The 16363-nt window shown below is 63.7% G+C and overlaps 3 protein-coding genes across 5 annotated transcripts; all 3 read left to right on the top strand.

The window, feature by feature from the left end:
- The first annotated feature begins 536 nt into the window (after window positions 1-536).
- On the top strand, window positions 537-6343 carry SLC6A8 (solute carrier family 6 member 8). 3 transcript variants are annotated; one of them, XM_053989272.1, is made up of 14 exons: window positions 537-816; window positions 1090-1305; window positions 1656-1787; window positions 2373-2646; window positions 2723-2855; window positions 3104-3238; window positions 3330-3433; window positions 3516-3640; window positions 3720-3832; window positions 3912-4049; window positions 4360-4462; window positions 4539-4639; window positions 4853-5023; window positions 5836-6343. In XM_053989272.1, exons 1-14 carry the CDS (start codon window positions 711-713, stop codon window positions 5965-5967), a joined length of 1983 nt encoding a protein of 660 aa, XP_053845247.1. In that variant the 5' UTR covers window positions 537-710; the 3' UTR covers window positions 5968-6343. The 3 variants fall into 3 exon arrangements, with proteins under 3 accessions (XP_053845247.1, XP_053845246.1, XP_053845248.1); XM_053989271.1 differs by having other exon boundaries at window positions 1087-1305; XM_053989273.1 differs by having other exon boundaries at window positions 540-816; window positions 1183-1305.
- A 101-nt stretch (window positions 6344-6444) lies between these two features.
- Window positions 6445-9056, top strand: LOC128813862 (epidermal differentiation-specific protein-like). Its single transcript, XM_053989274.1, has one exon. It carries the CDS (start codon window positions 7804-7806, stop codon window positions 8860-8862), a length of 1059 nt encoding a protein of 352 aa, XP_053845249.1. The 5' UTR covers window positions 6445-7803; the 3' UTR covers window positions 8863-9056.
- Window positions 9057-9919: 863 nt separating this feature from the next.
- Window positions 9920-16212, top strand: QARS1 (glutaminyl-tRNA synthetase 1). Its single transcript, XM_053989678.1, has 24 exons — window positions 9920-10091; window positions 10445-10592; window positions 10681-10790; window positions 10897-10972; window positions 11250-11314; window positions 11533-11586; window positions 11784-11841; window positions 11946-12017; window positions 12187-12272; window positions 12466-12552; window positions 12661-12760; window positions 12881-12959; window positions 13081-13189; window positions 13270-13400; window positions 13527-13619; window positions 13748-13885; window positions 13959-14046; window positions 14124-14267; window positions 14339-14443; window positions 14826-14918; window positions 15194-15321; window positions 15517-15583; window positions 15791-15916; window positions 16019-16212. Exons 1-24 carry the CDS (start codon window positions 9945-9947, stop codon window positions 16067-16069), a joined length of 2355 nt encoding a protein of 784 aa, XP_053845653.1. The 5' UTR covers window positions 9920-9944; the 3' UTR covers window positions 16070-16212.
- The last annotated feature ends 151 nt before the right edge of the window (window positions 16213-16363 follow it).

The following is a 16363-nucleotide window of genomic DNA, read 5'->3' as shown; positions in this document are numbered from 1 at the left end:
GCAGCGGCTGGGGACACAGTGTTCCCTGGTGCCTGCTGCCTCGCGTGCTCTGCTGCTGGCAGCACCCTGTTGTGTCGCGTCCCCCGGTGCAAATCCTGCCGCTTTGGTGCCTCCTGTCTTCTCCTGTGCCCTGGTGCTGGTGGGGCGAGACGTGCAAGTCCCGGAGTTCGAGTGCCTGTTGTGCGCTGAAGTGCCTCGTCCCCCGCTGCCTGTCTTGTCACCTGCTGTCCCTAGCGCTCCGCTCCCTGGTGTCCCCGGGCGTGCCCTACTGCCTTGTGTCCCTCGTGCTCGGTATCCCCCGTTGCCAACGCCGTCCCTCGCTGTCCGTAATGCCCGGTATCCCGCCGGGTGTGCCTTGTCCCCCCGTGCCCCCCGCCTCGCCCCGGGACCGGTGCCAGTGCGTCGGAACTGCAAGTCCCGTCAAGCCGCGGGCGGGTGGCGCGGCCAATGGGGCTCGGGGGGCGGTGCGGCCGGTCGCTGCCTCCGCCGCCGCCCGGTGCCGCGGCGCAGAGAGCCCCGGAGCGGCCGCGCGGCGCCGGCCCCGCAGCCCGGCTCTGAGCCGCCCGCCCGGCCCGGCCCGCCCCGCCGCGCCCCGCCGCCCTCAATGAGGTTCTTCCGACTCACCTTCAAGTGCTTCGTGGATTGCTTCTGAGCCCCCCTCGGCCACGGAGCCGCCCCCGACCCGCCCCCGCTCCCCGGCCCCCCGCGACATGCCCCCCGTCCCCACCGACACGGCCGCCCCGCAGCCGCCCGACGCCCCGCGACGCGACGCCGCCGCCACCACAGCTGCGGCCGCCGCTGCCCCCGCGGGCTCCGGTAAGCGGGGAGCGCCGGGGAGGGATGAGCGTGGGGAGGGGGAGAGGGGGGCCCACGGCCACGCGCGACCGCGGCGCGCCCCCTCCCGCCGCCGCGGGGTGAGTCACCGCTCTGCATTGTGACGTCACGCGCCGGCCTGACATCTGACGTCACGCCCCTACGCGCGGAGAGGGGCGCACGGGGGGGGAGGTGCTTCCCCCCCCCCCCACCGCGCCCCCACGGGCGCGCGTGACGGCGGCGTGGGCATCCCCACTCCCCCCGTCTCGGCAGAAGGCCCCGGAGGGGCGGAGGGCACGGAGCCCCCCACGGCGGGCGAGGAGCGAACCGTGACGGCACCGCTGGTGCGACCCCCTGGTCCCCCCAAAGAGGCCGCCCCCGAACGGGAGACATGGACCCGGCAGATGGATTTCATCATGTCCTGCGTGGGCTTCGCCGTGGGGCTGGGCAACGTCTGGCGCTTCCCCTACCTGTGCTACAAGAACGGCGGAGGTGAGCCTCGTGCTCGCCCCACGTCGCGGGGGTGCTCCCCGCGGCGCGGGGGGCACCCCCTTCCCGCCCCAGAGTGTGTGCCTGGGGGCCACCCCACGCTGGGTCAGCTCGCCCTGCGCCTTCGAGGGGCTCGTGGACCACCCCGCGGGGTTCCGGAGTCACTCACGGGGCAGGGGTCGTGGGAGCCCCCCACTACCTGCCTGTGCTGACCTACATCGCGGCAAGGGGAGGGCGCGGAGGCGCCTTTGCCATTCGCTGCGTCCGGGCGGGCGGCACGGGGAAGGGGGGGAGCAAAAGGGGGGGCCGGGGGGACGGCGGCGGCTGAGCCGGTCCCCTACCCCCGGCCCCAGGCGTCTTCCTCATCCCCTACCTGCTCATCGTCTTCGTGGGTGGCATCCCCATCTTCTTCTTGGAGGTGGCTCTGGGACAGTTCATGAAGCAGGGGGGCATCGCCGCCTGGAACATCGCCCCCCTCTTCAAGGGTAACGCCGCGCCCTGCCCGCGCCCTGCCTGCACCCTTTCCGCGGCCCCTGCACCCTGCCCAGGGCCCCCGGCACCCTGTCTGCACCCTGGCTGTGCCTCGGCTGCACACAGCCTGCTGGGGCTGGCAGCACCCTGCCCACGCCCTGCCTGCTCCCCTGCACCTTGCCCGCGTCCCACTGCCGCCTGTGTCGTGGCCAAGGATGGCAGCTGCCTGCACCTGTGCCCCATGGCACCCTGTGCTGCCCTGCCTGCCTTGCCTGCCCGTGTGGCTCCTTGCCTGCATGCTGCTGGATCCCAGGCAGCTGCTGGATCCCCACCTCCAGAGGTATCTTGCCGGCTCCCCCCTGGTCCTGTGCCATGCTACCAGCTGTCCCCACCCTGTCCTGTCCTGCCTGGGGCTGTCAGCTTCCCTGTCCCATTCCCACCAGCTCTCCCCTGTCCTGCCCAGGGCTGCCAGCTTTCCTGTCCTGTCCCTGTCAGTTCTCCTCTGTCCTCCCCCATCCCTACAACACCTCACATCCCACTCCGTGCTGGCTGCTAGATGCCCACAGGTGCCTGCGGGCTCTGATCCCCCCGTGCCACAGGTTTAGGCCTGGCCTCTATGGTGATCGTCTTCTTCTGCAACTCCTACTACATCATGATCTTGGTGTGGGGGCTCTTTTACCTGGTGCATTCGCTGACGGACACCCTGCCCTGGGCCACCTGTGGCCACTCCTGGAACACGGAGCAGTGCACGGAGCTCTTCAACCCGGACTTGTGCCACAACGTCAGCACTAATGCCACTGCCAGCACTTGGATCTCCAACTTCAGCTGCACCGACATGACCAACAAGCGCTCGCCTGTCATTGAGTTTTGGGAGTGAGTGTGGGAACCAGGAGGGTGTTGGCTGGGGCTGGGGCTGTCTTCTGGTGCTCAGCACAGCCCCACTCTGCAGGAACAAGGTGCTGCGTCTCTCTGGGGGCCTCAGCGAGCCAGGGGAGATGAACTGGCAGATGATCCTCTGCTTGGTTACCACCTGGATCGTTGTCTACTTCTGCATCTGGAAGGGTGTCAAGTCCACTGGGAAGGTAATGGTGGCAGGGGGAACATGCATCAGGGCCACGGGCATGAGAGAAGACTGCAACACATGGCGCTGCTGGCTCCCGCCCTCCTGTGCCACAGCCCACAGGGGTGGGAGGCCTGTGTCCCACATCTGTCCAGGAGGTGCTTCCAGCTGCTGGGGACATTCCTAAGCTCTGGTCCTGCTGGGACACCTGTGGCATGTGACAGAGAGCCCTGGCCTGGGGGGGTCTCATGGCCACCCACTGCTCTTCAGATTGTCTACTTCACGGCACTCTTCCCGTATGTGGTCCTCATCCTCCTGCTGGTCCACGGAGTAACACTGCCTGGCGCGCTGGGTGGCATCATCTACTACCTGAAACCTGACTGGTCCAAGCTGGTTGAGGCACAGGTGAGGGCAGTGGGGAGAGCAGCAGGGAGTTGGGTGCTGGACAACGCCCTGGCACCCTCATCACCCCCTGACATCCTCCCTCACACCCCAGGTCTGGATTGATGCTGGCACCCAGGTGTTCTTCTCCTACGCCATCGGGCTGGGCGCCCTGACCGCACTGGGCAGCTACAACCGCTTCCACAACAACTGCTACAGGTAGGGCTGTGCCAGCTGCAGGCAGGCCCCCTGGTGTGTCCCCCAGTGCCCCCCAGCACTTCCTTAGATGCTGTGCCCACAGGGATGCCTACATCCTGGCTGTGATCAACAGCTGCACCAGCTTCTTTGCCGGCTTCGTTGTCTTCTCCGTGCTCGGCTTCATGGCCTCTGAGCAAGGCGTGGACATCTCCAAGGTGGCCGAGTCTGGTGAGCGATGGATGGTGGGTGCCAACTGTGTCTTCTGTGTCACCCCTTGAGTGACATCTCTGACCCCACTCTCCTGCAGGTCCCGGGCTGGCTTTTATCGCCTACCCCAAAGCTGTGACGCTGATGCCCTTGTCTCCGTTGTGGGCCACGCTCTTTTTCATCATGCTTCTCGTTCTGGGGCTGGACAGCCAGGTGCTGTGGCAACCAGGGAGATGGGGAGCAAGGAGAGGATGGGTGGCACGCCCCCACTGAGCCCTGCTTTGTGCCACAGTTTGTCGGTGTGGAGGGTTTCATCACGGGCATCCTGGACCTGTTTCCCCAGCCGGGGGCTGGCTCGCTGCGCCGTGAGCTCACCGCTGCGCTCTGCTGCATCATCTGCTGCCTCATTGACCTCTCCATGGTCACACAGGTGGGGAACATAGCAGGAACACTGCCGGCCAGCCCCACACCGGCCACCTGTGCCTGTTAATGAGGCATCACCTCCCATGAGATCCCGCTGTGGGGTGGGAGCTCACTGGGGCTGCTGCCCTCGTGTCAGTGGAGCTGCCCATGGCACGGGGGTCTCTGTGGCGTAGGGGTGCTGTGGGAGCAGGGTGCCTGTGGCATGCAGGGTGTCCATGCCAGGCAGGATACTGGTGCTGGCAAGGCTATGACTTGCCAGTGTGGCGGCAAGCGGGGCAGCCAGCACAACGCTGGTGACACGGGCACCTTCCTGGCAGGGCGGCATGTACGTATTCCAGCTCTTTGACAACTACTCGGCCAGCGGGATCACGTTGCTGTGGCAGGCTTTCTGGGAGTGCGTGGTCATTGCCTGGGTCTACGGTGAGGCCAGGGGGACACGGGGATGGGGACACAAGGTGGGACACAAGTGCCCCAGCTGACACCCTCCTCTCCACAGGTGCCGACCGCTTCATGGACGATGTGGCCCGTATGATCGGCTACCGGCCCCTGCCAGTCATGAAGTGGTGCTGGGCTGTGGTGACACCGCTGGTCTGCGTGGTGAGCGAGGCCACCGCGCGTGGGGACACGCGTGTGCCACCGCCCCGAGCTGTGCCGCGGGCGCTGAGCGCCCCCCGGCGGCCGCTGTAGGCACACGCGTGTCACTGCCGTCAGGCGAGCGCGCGCCTCGGGGGCTACGGCGGCGACACGCGCCGGGCGTGGGGACCGCCAGCTCCCTGCCCCGCGGGACCTCACCTGCCTCTCTCCACCCAGGGCATCTTTGTGTTCCACGTGGTGAACTACAAGCCGCTGACATACAATAAGACATACGTGTACCCGTGGTGGGGGGAAGCCATCGGCTGGGTCCTGGCGCTCTCCTCCATGCTCTGCATCCCCTGCACTGTTATCTACAAGCTCCTGCGCTGCAAAGGCTCCTTGCGCGAGGTGAGGGCAGTGCAGCAGGATCACTCCTGCCTCTGTCCCCACCATTCTCAGCCATGGTTGTTCCCTTCTTAGTCCTGTCCCTGGCCCCATCCCAGCGCCATTCAAATTCCACCATTCACAGTCCTATCCACCACCAGATCCCATCCCTGTCTTTACCACTGTCTGATTCCCATTCAAATTCCACCACTGTCCACATTGCTCTCACAGTCCCATCCACAGCCAGGTCCCATCCCTGTTTTCATCACTGTCTCATTCCCATCCAAATCATGTGCCTGTCCTCATTGTCTCACTCCCACCCAAATCCCATCCCTGTCCCCACTGCTGTCTCATTCCCAATCTTACCTGATTCTCACTGATGCTTACATCACTGTCTGTCGTATCCCTATCGCAGCCAGATCCTGTGCACGTCCCCATCACTGTCTCCTTGCAATTCCTGTCCTTCTCTCAATCTCATTTAGTCCTTTTCCCATCCTAGGCTCACCCCCATCCAAGTCCTCTTCCTGTCTTTATTGCTCTCACTCCTATCAGATTCCTATCCTCACTGCTGTCTCACTCCCAGCCTCACCCAAACCCCATCCTTGCTGACATCACTGTCTTAATCCTGTCAGTGTCTCAGTCCCATCCCTGTCCCCATGCAATCTCTGGCCCTTTCTCAATCCCATTTCAATCCCTTTCCTGTCCCAGTCTCATCTCCACCCCCATCCAAAACCCACCCCTTTCCTATATCCCTGTGCATTGCGGGGAATTCCCCAAGCTAGGTCCAGGCAGTCCCAGTGCTGTTGTCCCTGGGTGCTGATGCAATGTCCCCACAGCGCTGGCAGCTCCTGACCACTCCAATCTGGGGCCAACACCACCTGGAGTACCTGACGCCAGAGGCAGAAGCCAAGCTGCTGGCCCCAGAGCCCCCCAAGGAGAAGGCGACGCTCTTCGAGACTGTGATCTGAGCGTGGGGAGGGTCGCGCTGCTCCCGCCCGCCATAGCAATAATGCCAGCACCGCCTCCCACCCACGCTGCCCCGTGCCCCCCGCGCCGCCCCGGCCGCCGGCCTCGCTGCAGGGGGGTGAACACAGCGAGGTGGGGGGTGCTGGGGGCCACGGAGCCAGGGCAGCCACGGGGCACAGGAGGGGTCCCCGGCGCGGGGGAGCGTGGCAGCCCGGGGGAATGGCAGGGAGGCCACCGGCTGGGGGAGTGAGTGGGACAGCCCTTCCCTGGCCCCTGCCCGCGGCCCCCATGGCCCCCCACTCACTAACTGCTTCCCGTAGCGTTTGTCTGGTGTAACCCCAACCGCCCCGACATCTGGCAATAAACTGGGAGACCCTGGCAGTCCTGGCACTGCAGGCAGGGGAAGTGGGGCACTAGCAGCGGACAACTGAGGGGCGAGGTGTGGGGTGGCACTGGCCTTTGGGAGACAGAGGTTTGAAGGGAATAGGGTTCAATAATTCAGGGACACCTGGGTTCCTCTCTTGGGTGATGTGCGGGGGACAGGCTGTTGGAGCAGTGAGGTCTCCATCCGTCTCCACCACAGGATGTGGGTGCCTGCAAGCTGTTCCAAACCCCAGTGGGACTGGGGGACCCCATGCAGCCAAGGGCTGGCCTTGCTTATCAGCCCCAAGAGGCAGATTTTAGCCCAGGGGCTTTGAGGGTTTTGACTGTCCCCAAAGGGTGGGTCAGGATCCAGCTGTACCCCACTGGAAGCTTTTCGTATCAGCTTTGTGGCTCCCCACTCCATGCACTGTGCCTAGGGAACAGCCCTGCGCTGGTGAGGGCTGTGTGAACAAGTGGATAAGGCAGCCTCTGGGCATGTAGCCAGAAGAAGTCAAAGGCTTAACCTGCCCCAGAACCTGTGAGCTGCCTGAGCCCTGTTTCAGCAGTGTGCCAGCTGAGTGCACGTGCCCTGTACCCCACGCCAATAGCTCCTGGGGAGGCCAGCTCCAGTTCATGCCATGGGAACCTGCATGGAGCCCGGAGGAAACCACCAGCATGCTGTACTTGGAGTGGCTGCCTTCCAATGCCTCGGTTTGATGTCGGTGTCCTGCTGTGCCCAGCATCCCACTCCAGCAGTGCCTTGGCCACCCCATGAAGCGACAAGGGGAAAGAAGTGTTCCCATCTGCCCCAGCCATCCTCAGAGACAGGGCTGGAGCAGTGCCACCGTGCCAGGTGTCCATATCCAATTGCTGGGATCACCAGGGTTTCAGAGGCTCTTGTTTTAGGGCACCAGCTTGCCCCACCACGATGCCCTCTCACCCTAGTGGGGTGAGCCAGCAGTTCCTGCCCCACCGGCAATGCACACTGTAATTAGCACGGGCAGGGCGGAAGCATCACTGATAATTGGCGGTGACTCTTTAGCACAGAGCCTCACGTGCCTGGGGCAGGCAGGACTTTCCGGCAGGGCTGGTCTGTGGGACTGGCTGGCATCCCGGTGTGTCGACCGCCGTGCGGGGCCTGGCTGACTCCCCAACACAAAGTGGGGACAAGGGTTGGGCGCAGGGTGCGGGGGCGAGCGTTGTCATCGCCTTCGCTTCGTGCCGCAGCACGCCCTGGTCCCACCACCCCTTCCTAAAAGGCACAGCTGCAGGGTGTTGCCCGCACAGACGGTGAGAGCACGGGGCCCAGGCAGGAGGTGGGCAAAGGAAAGACAGAGGATAAGAGTGCTGAGGGGTGCTGAGGTCTGCTTTTGCTTGCTGGGCTTTCCTCACGGGTCTACTGTAGCACCCAGTGACCCCACAGGAGGGGACATAGCCCACGTTGTGCCCTCGCAGGGGCGGGCACCCACAGCACCATGAACCGGATCACGGTGTACGAGCGTGCCAACTTTGAGGGGCTGAGCCGAGAGTTCACCTGCGACGTGCCTGACCTGCACGAGCTGGATTTTGGGAACTGCATCGCCTCCCTGAAGGTGGAGGGGCAGCCATGGATTGCCTACACAGACCCCAAATATGAGGGGGAGCCACACGCCTTCGAGGAGGGCGAGTACCCCTCTGTGGATCGGCCCAACAGCTTCTCGGCACTGCGCCTCGTGCACCATGACCTGGGGGACCCCCAGATCACCCTCTACGAGCACCCCAACTTCCAAGGCGCCTGCAAGGTGGTGACAGAGGAGACCAACTTGGCGTATGGGTACTTCAACGACCGGGTGGCCTCCCACATGGTGCAGCGAGGCGTCTGGCTGCTGTACCAGCATCCCGGCCGGGGCGGCTGGCACTGCCTGGCGTGGCCCGGCGAGCATCTCGCTGACTACAAACTGGAGCTGAACTTTCAGTCTCGGCTGTCCCACCTGCGCCCACTACGGCCTGGGCGGCCCCTGGTCTCAGCACGTCTCCTCTGGGAACAGAAGCGGGTGGAGGAGGAGCGGGAGGTGCTGGTGGATGAGATTGAGGGCGTGAACGAGACAGAGTCGGAGCAGGCGCTGGCGGCCAGCAGCAGCCGGGAGTACGGCACCACACTCTGGCAGAGCTTCCACTTCAGCAACGCCACCAGCCTCAAAGCCGGGCTCTCCTTCACGCTGACCGTGGAAGCCTCCAACATCTTTACGGTGCAGAAGGGGCGCAGTGAAAGCAGCACTCGCCGGCAGCGCGTGGAGGTGCAGCTGCCGGCGAAGATCCCCCCGCGCACAGCACTCAGCATCCAAGTCCTTCGGAAGGAGGTGACGCTCTCTGTCCCGGTCCTGCTCACCATCACCCAGAACGAGAGCGTTCGTACAGAGATGGGCGAATATCGCAGCGTCTCAGGTACCAATGTCAGTGCCCGCTACAGCTTAAAGCCACTGCCAGCTACGGGCAGGGAGCAGGCAGCCACCAAGGGGACAGACACAGTGCCTGGCACCAGCATGGAACTATAGCTCTGTGCCGGTGCTAAGCAATGGCTGTCCCCTCCGTGGTGTGGGACTCACTGTGACACCAGCGTTGACTCCAGCACCCACCCGTGGAGGAGCCAAGACCTACCTTGTCTGGTTGTGTCTGGCGGCTCTGGCTGGCAGGACCGGCTAGTGCCTCCTCCCACCCAGTACTTCCAATAAACACCCTTCCGCAACCACTCGAGTCTGCTGCTACTCGGGCTGAGGTGGGAGGAGGATGGATGGGACACTGGGCTAGGGGGGGCACTGAACTAAGAGGAGACGCCAAGCTGGGGGGAGGGGGGAGATATTGGCTTGGGGCAGGGACTCCTGGGCTGAGTCAGAAAACGAGGGGTTATGGAGGACACCGGGCTGGGGGGGCACCGGTCCGCAAGAGCTAGAGAATACCAGGCTGAGGAAGCTGGCGGGGCAAAGGAAGAGCTGGGGACACCAGACTGGACAAAACATCAGACGGGACGGGGGTGGCAGGAGGGCACTGGGCTGAGGCAGCCAAAGTTCCACCGGTCTAGGGAAGCCTGGGGAGACTGGGAGGAGGGGTGTACTAGGGCCGCGAGGGGGACAGGGGAGGAGGGAAGAGTGCGGACACTGAGTTGGCAGTGCCAAGCGACCACGCACGATCCGGGGGAGCCGGGGACGCCGAGCCGGCCTGGCCCTGCATACACCGCGCTGAGGCCGCCACCGCGACCCCCTCTCCACCCCAGGACCTTGGGCACGTGTATCCCCACGGGCTCGTCGCAGGGCCCGTGCCCGGGGCCGTCGGGGCAGGCGGAGACCGACAGAGCACACCGGCGGTGCGGGCATCAGCCGCGGAGCGCCGGGAGCGCCGGGGGCGCCGGGGGCGGGGCCTGCCGCGTGCACCGCCCCGGACCCACCCCCAGCCCCGCCCCCCACGTGGCCGCCGCCGCCGCCGGTCTCTTTAAATGATGCAACCGCCCGCGCGCTGAGCCCGCCTCCCGCGCGCCCATTGGCCCGGCCGGCGCCGGTCCCCCTCCTCCCATTGGCCAGGACGGAGCGCTCTCACTGCTGGTTGGCTGGGCATGGACCCGCCCCCGGGCGGAGGCGGCAGCATGGCGGCGGCGGCGGCGGCGATGGCGGCGGAGGAGGCGGAGGAGGCGCTGGGGCTGTTCACGGGCATCGGCCTCAGCGAGGCCAAGGCGCGAGAGACGCTACGCAACGGGGCACTCAGCGCGCTGCTGCGCCGGGCTGTGCTGCAGGTGCGTCCGCCGCGGGCCCGCACCCTGATCCCCGATCCTCGATCTCCAGTACCCCGTCACCCCGATGTCACCTCGGGACCCAGCCACCCTGGGAACTCGCTACCCCGATATCGGTGTCACCCCCGGGATCCGGTAACCCGATCCCCGGTGTCACCCGGGTACATTGGCACCGTGGTCCCGCTGTCACCCCCTCGACCCCAGCCTTCCCGGGACCCCCCGGCTTCGCCTTCTCCCGACCCCGCCGAGCGGCCTCGGCCCTTGGCACTCCCCTGTCCCGCTCCAGCCCCCGGTGCCACCGGTTCGCCGGGGCTCGGGCCCTGGTCCTGCCCTGACGCTCCCCGGGACGGCGACAGGCTAGGAGCGCGCTGGGCCCGGCGCTGGACAAGGCCACCGGGACACTTCTGTACAACACGGCTGCCCGCCTTAAGGACCCGAAACACCTCGGCTTCCTCGTCGGCTACATCGCTCGCAGGGAGATCCTCACCGACCTGCAGCTCAGCGGTACCGTGTGGCCCCAGCTCCTGCCCGGCCCCAGCCCCTGCCCGGTCCCGGCCCCGCAGGCCGCTCTTCATCCCTGCTCTGTCCCCAGCTGCCCTGGAGTACGTGAAGAGCCACCCCTTGGAGCCCCTGGACGTGGCAGACTTTGAGCGGGCTTGTGGTGTGGGGATCTGCATCACCCCTGAGCAGATCGAGGAAGCGGTGAGTGGGGCTGTGACCCTGTGGAGACAGCACAGGGGACACTGGACTGGCTCCTGCTGTGCTCCTGCCTGCCTCGCTCACCCCGGTGTCCCCGTGCCGCTCCCAGGTGGAGGCTGTGATCAGCAAGCACCGAGCAGAGCTGCTGGCAGAGCGCTACCACTTCAACATGGGGCTGCTGATGGGTGAGTGGTGACACTGGGGCAGCCCCTGCCTGGTGCTGGTGGCTGTCACATCCCTGTGCCTGACTGCCAGTGCCACTGTGCTCCCCTGAATCCTGAGAGCCAGCCCTTTGTCATGGGGAGATGTCGTCCTGCCAGATCTCCCACACAGGCAGGGCCGTAGTGCCCAGCAACAGGGACAGCCCTGGGGCAAAGGGTGTGGCATTCTGCATCAGTGCCCTGGCTGAAGCTCCCCGGGGCTTGGGCCCTGCCCCTTGCCCACGGGGTGCCCTGTCTGCAGGGGAGGCACGGAGCCAGCTGCGGTGGGCAGACGGGAAGACCATCAAGAACGAGGTGGACCTGCAGGTGGGTGCAAAGTTACTGTGTCAGGTGCTGCTGTGGTCCCCTGGGTGTGCTGTGACAGGAGTGGGACCTGTCAGCCAGTCCCCTAGAGGGCCCAGCGCTGGGCACAGCCTGCCCCACCTAGGTGCAGGCAGGGTGAGTGGAGTGATGGCTAGACAGGACACTAGGACACACCTAGTCCAGAAGCCTTTTTGACTCCTGAGTGTGTCACTCTTCTCCAGGTGCTGCATTTGCTTGGGCCAAAGACAGAAGCTGACCTGGAAAAGAAGCCAAAGGTAAGGAGAAGAGGAGGCTGCAAACTTGGATGATATTTTCTTACAAAGTGTCTGGGCAGGATCCCAAATAGCTGCTCTGGGCTGAGCTGCCACCATGGGTACAAGTCTAGAGGGAGCGCTGGGGCCAGCAGGCTGGGCCAGGAGGGGAAGGTATGTGCTACAGCTGGGCACTCAACATGCTGTGCTGGTCTCTGCAGGTGCCAAAGGCCCGTCTGGCCCCAGCAGAGAAACAGAAGGTGGCTGTGGTGGAGAATGGTAAGAGACCATCCTCTTCCCCAGCCCTTTAGTTCCTGCTGCACCTGCTTCCGAGCTGGGCCCTGGGAGCTGTGATCAGGGAGCTCAGCCCCATCTCCCTGCAGGTGACATGGGCACAGAGACACAGTCACTGCTGGAGCAGCTGCGAGGAGAAGCCCTGAAGTTCCATAAGCCAGGTGAGTGCGAGGTGCCACTGCCATATATGGGGCCACTCCACTGGCTCTGTGCCTGGTCCCAGCTCTCCGTGCTGCAGAGGACTGGACAGGTCCTGTGTCCTTCCCCCCTGGCTGCTGGGCTTGGCATGGTAAGGGCAGTGCTGCAGCCCTGAGCATCCTCTGCCTGCAGGAGAGAACTACAAGACTGAGGGCTATGTGGTGACGCCCAACACTATGGCCCTGCTGAAGCAGCACCTGGCAATCACGGGTGGGCAGGTGAGGCCATATCCCACAGCCCAGCGGTTCCCTGTGAGAGTGACACCGCTGGGGTGGGTGGGGCACAGCAGAGGCAGCACCCACACAGCATAGGGGTGCTGCAGGATTGCCCGGGGCTCATGTCAGTGTCACTGCTGTCAGGGAAGGTAAAATCTCCTGCTGAAGGACAGAGATGTCCCCTTTGCCTCTTCAGGTACGGACACGCTTCCCTCCTGAGCCTAACGGGATCCTGCACATTGGCCATGCCAAGGCCATCAACTTCAACTTTGGCTATGCCAAGGTAAAAAGCACCAAGCCACCCTGGCCCCTGCCTTTCCCTGCTGCTTGGCTGCTGGCCTGGCCCTGTGGTCCCTCAGGGAGCAACTGCTCACTCTCTCTTCATCCCCAGGCCAATGGTGGCGTGTGCTTCTTGCGCTACGATGACACCAACCCCGAGAAGGAGGAGGAGAAGTACTTCACAGCCATCCGGGAGATGGTGGAGTGGCTGGGTATGGCTTGGGATGGGGAAGGCAGGATCAAGGCAGGTGCCAGGGACACTCCTGCATTCAGGTCTTGCAGCTGGACCTTTGGGGTTCCTCCAACCTGTTCCATTTCACCCATCCCCACAGGCTACCAGCCTTATGCAGTAACACATGCGTCGGATTACTTTGACCAGCTGTACACCTGGGCCCTGGAGCTCATCCGCAGGTGAGCGTGTGGGGCAGTAGGAATGTGCTGGGCTGGTGTTGATGTCCTGCACCATGGTCAGGGCTCCCCTTGCCCAGGGGATGGGCCACTCAAGTCTGGTGATGGCATGTCCCCTCCGTAGGGGCCAGGCATATGTCTGCCATCAGAAGGTTGAGGAGATCAAGGGCCACAACCCACCACCCTCGCCGTGGAGAGACCGGCCTGTGGAGGAGTCACTCCTGCTCTTTGAGGTATCCTGGCTGGGGCAGGTGCTGCACGCCTGTGGGCTCCGGATCTGTGGCTCAGCTGACAGTTTCCCCTCTCTCCACAGGACATGAGAAAGGGCAAGTTTGGGGAGGGGGAAGCCACGCTGAGGATGAAGCTGGTGATGGAGGATGGGAAGATGGATCCCGTTGCCTACCGTGTCAAGTTCACTCCACACCACCGCACTGGGGACAAGTGGTAGGGAGAGCCTGCTGTGTCCTGGCACATATGGTGGGGGTGGGTCTGGATTTCCTGGTAGTAAGGAGGTATCAGGAGTGGAGCAGCACCGTGCTCTGCCCTGAGCTGACTGCATCTGCCTTGCAGGTGCATCTACCCCACATATGACTACACACACTGCCTCTGCGACTCCATAGAGCACATCACACACTCCCTCTGCACCAAGGAGTTCCAGGCCAGGTGAGCACCATGCATGGCATGGCTCAGGGCTGAGCTAGACCTGGGAGCAGCATCTGGTGGCTGCCAGAGTGCTGGGGGACAGCATGTCCATGTTTCTGAGCTGGGCTGGGCCTGTACCTCCCTTGCAGGCGCTCCTCCTACTTCTGGCTGTGCAACGCTCTGGATGTTTACTGCCCTGTGCAGTGGGAATACGGGCGCCTGAACCTGCTCTACACCGTCGTCTCCAAGAGAAAGATCATCCGGCTGGTGGAGACAGGTGCTGTAAGGTAGGAGCAGGGCCAGCTGCCATGATGGTGCTCACCCAGATCATGCCTGGTTGTCACGCTGGTGTTTCCTCAGGGACTGGGATGACCCGCGTCTCTTCACGCTGACAGCCCTGCGCCGGCGAGGCTTCCCCCCCGAGGCCATCAACAACTTTTGTGCACGGGTAGGCTTAGGGTAGGATGGGACAGGGCAGACGGCTGCATCCCCTGGCCAGCATGGTCACAGCATGTTGTTCCTCAGGTTGGTGTGACAGTGGCCCAGGCGACAATGGAGCCGCATCTGCTGGAGGCTTGTGCACGTGAGGTGCTGAATGAGCAGGCCCCCCGCGCCATGGCTGTCCTGGAGCCTCTCAAGGTCACCATCACAAACTTCCCTTCTCCGAAGGTGAGACTGCCGTGGGCTGTTGTGAGCGTGGGGTTCCTTGAGATCGGCATTCACGCCCTCTTTCTCCCCAGGCACTGGAGGTCCTTGTGCCCAACTTTCCAGCCGATGAGAGCCGTGGTTTTCACAAAGTGCCCTTCCACCAGACCGTCTACATTGAGGAGACAGACTTCAGGGAGGTAAGTCAGGCCCACTGGACTATACTACCCTGACTGCTGTAGCTATAGCTTGTGCAGCAGGAGCCTGGCAGCACTGGAAGTGGTGTTGGCACTGCACACAGAGGTCACAGGCGGGTGTTGAAGACATGTATGTGACTCCCAAATGGGCCAGCAGCTCTGATGGGCACTGGGCAAATGCTGCCCTCAGCCTGGCTAGGACATGTCCAAACAATGTTTCTCAACCTGGCCTGTCCCTGGGAACATCTCACAGCAACATGGAGTTCAAACTGCCCTGGGATCACTGATCCCTGGGATGGCAGGAGTGGGGACAGAGAGACATGCTAGAGGGGAGACCTGCTGCCCATGCTGGGGACCCCTCATGCAGCCGTGAACTCTCTTACAGGAGGCAGACAAGGGCTACAAGCGCCTGGCCCCGGGGCAGCCGGTGGGGCTGCGCCACACTGGCTACGTCATCACCGTCCAGAATGTCATCAAGGTGCGTGGCTGTGGGCACTGGTGACATGGGCTTGGGCTGTGGAATGTCAGGACATGACCCTGCCCCAGCAGGGAAGAGCAGCAACGGTCATCTCATGCTGGACACTCTGGACACAGTGAGGGCTCAGGCTGCCTGTGTGGCTGCTCTCTGCCTGCCCCGTGCCTCACAGTGGGGACCAAGGTGTCCCCGAGCTGTGGGGCTGGGGACTCAGCCCTGGGCCTGCCATATGGGATAAGACTGCTGTCTGACAGCTTAGCTCATCTCCTCTCCCTCAGGATGTCAGTGGGCATGTCATTGAGCTGGAAGTGACCTGTACCAAGTCGGATGTGGCAGAAAAGCCCAAGGCTTTCATCCACTGGGTGTCAGTGCCACTGGCCTGTGAAGTGCGGCTCTACGAGCGGCTGTGAGTATCTGGCTGCCAACTGAGACCAGCAAAAGCTCAGCAGTGCTGGAGCAACAGCACAGCTGTACAGCAGCAGGCCCTGCTGCGGGGGTCTGCCCAGACCTTTGGTGGGGAAGATGATGCACTGGGGTCCCATGAGTGGCACCATGTCCCCTCATTTGGCAGCTTTGGGATAAGACTCTTATCTCATGGCAGGTTTTTGCACAAAAATCCTGAGGACCCATCGGAGGTACCTGGTGGCTTTCTGAGTGACCTCAACCCTGTGAGTAGGGGCAGCAGCTGTGGTTATGGGCCCACGGGGAAGTGGGGACCTCCTGCACCCAGTCCTGAGGCACCCACTTCCATGTACACCCTACCCCTCTTGGGGCAAGGCCTTGCTGTGTCTCAAGGGGAACAGGAGCTGGGGGGAGCTGGGCTGTGGACAGGACAGAAGGGTAGGGGTGCTGGCTGAGCTGTGCCCCCTTGCCAGGACTCCCTGCGTGTGGTGCACAATGCCCTGGTCGACAGCTCTGTCCAGTCCGCTCGACCCTTTGACAAGTTCCAGTTTGAGCGCCTGGGCTACTTCTCTGTGGATCCCGACAGTGAGGAGGGGAAGGTGAGCCCTGTGGGATGGGGGCAGTGAGGCAGCCTGCACACACTTGTGCAAGCACCCCCTGCCCGCCATGGGGCTCTGAGCAGACCCTCTGTTTCTCCCCAGATGGTGTTCAACCGGACAGTGACGCTCAAGGAGGACCCTGGCAAGGCCTGAGGGACCCGCTGCTGCTACACCACCGTGGTGTTGCTTCCTTGGGGGTTCTTGCACACCCCCAGTGCCACCGTGCCTTGGTGCAGTCCCCTGGCGTGCCCCACAGCATCGCCTCAATAAACGGAGATCCCAGCCCTGTCCCCGCACTGTCACTGCCTTCTGTTCTCCTGCTCATCTTGGGCTGCTGGGGTGGGGGTGGTCTCCTGTTTGTCCCCCTGATGAGCCTTGGGTTGGCAGGGTGTGTGTGGGGCATCTCCCTTGTTCTGAGGGCACAGAGACTGCTCCTATCTGCTGTGT

This window comes from Vidua macroura, chromosome 13 (genome assembly GCF_024509145.1).
Source record: "Vidua macroura isolate BioBank_ID:100142 chromosome 13, ASM2450914v1, whole genome shotgun sequence".
In the NCBI taxonomy this organism is placed as follows: domain Eukaryota; kingdom Metazoa; phylum Chordata; class Aves; order Passeriformes; family Viduidae; genus Vidua; species Vidua macroura.
This window is presented reverse-complemented; position numbering and strand designations above follow the sequence as displayed.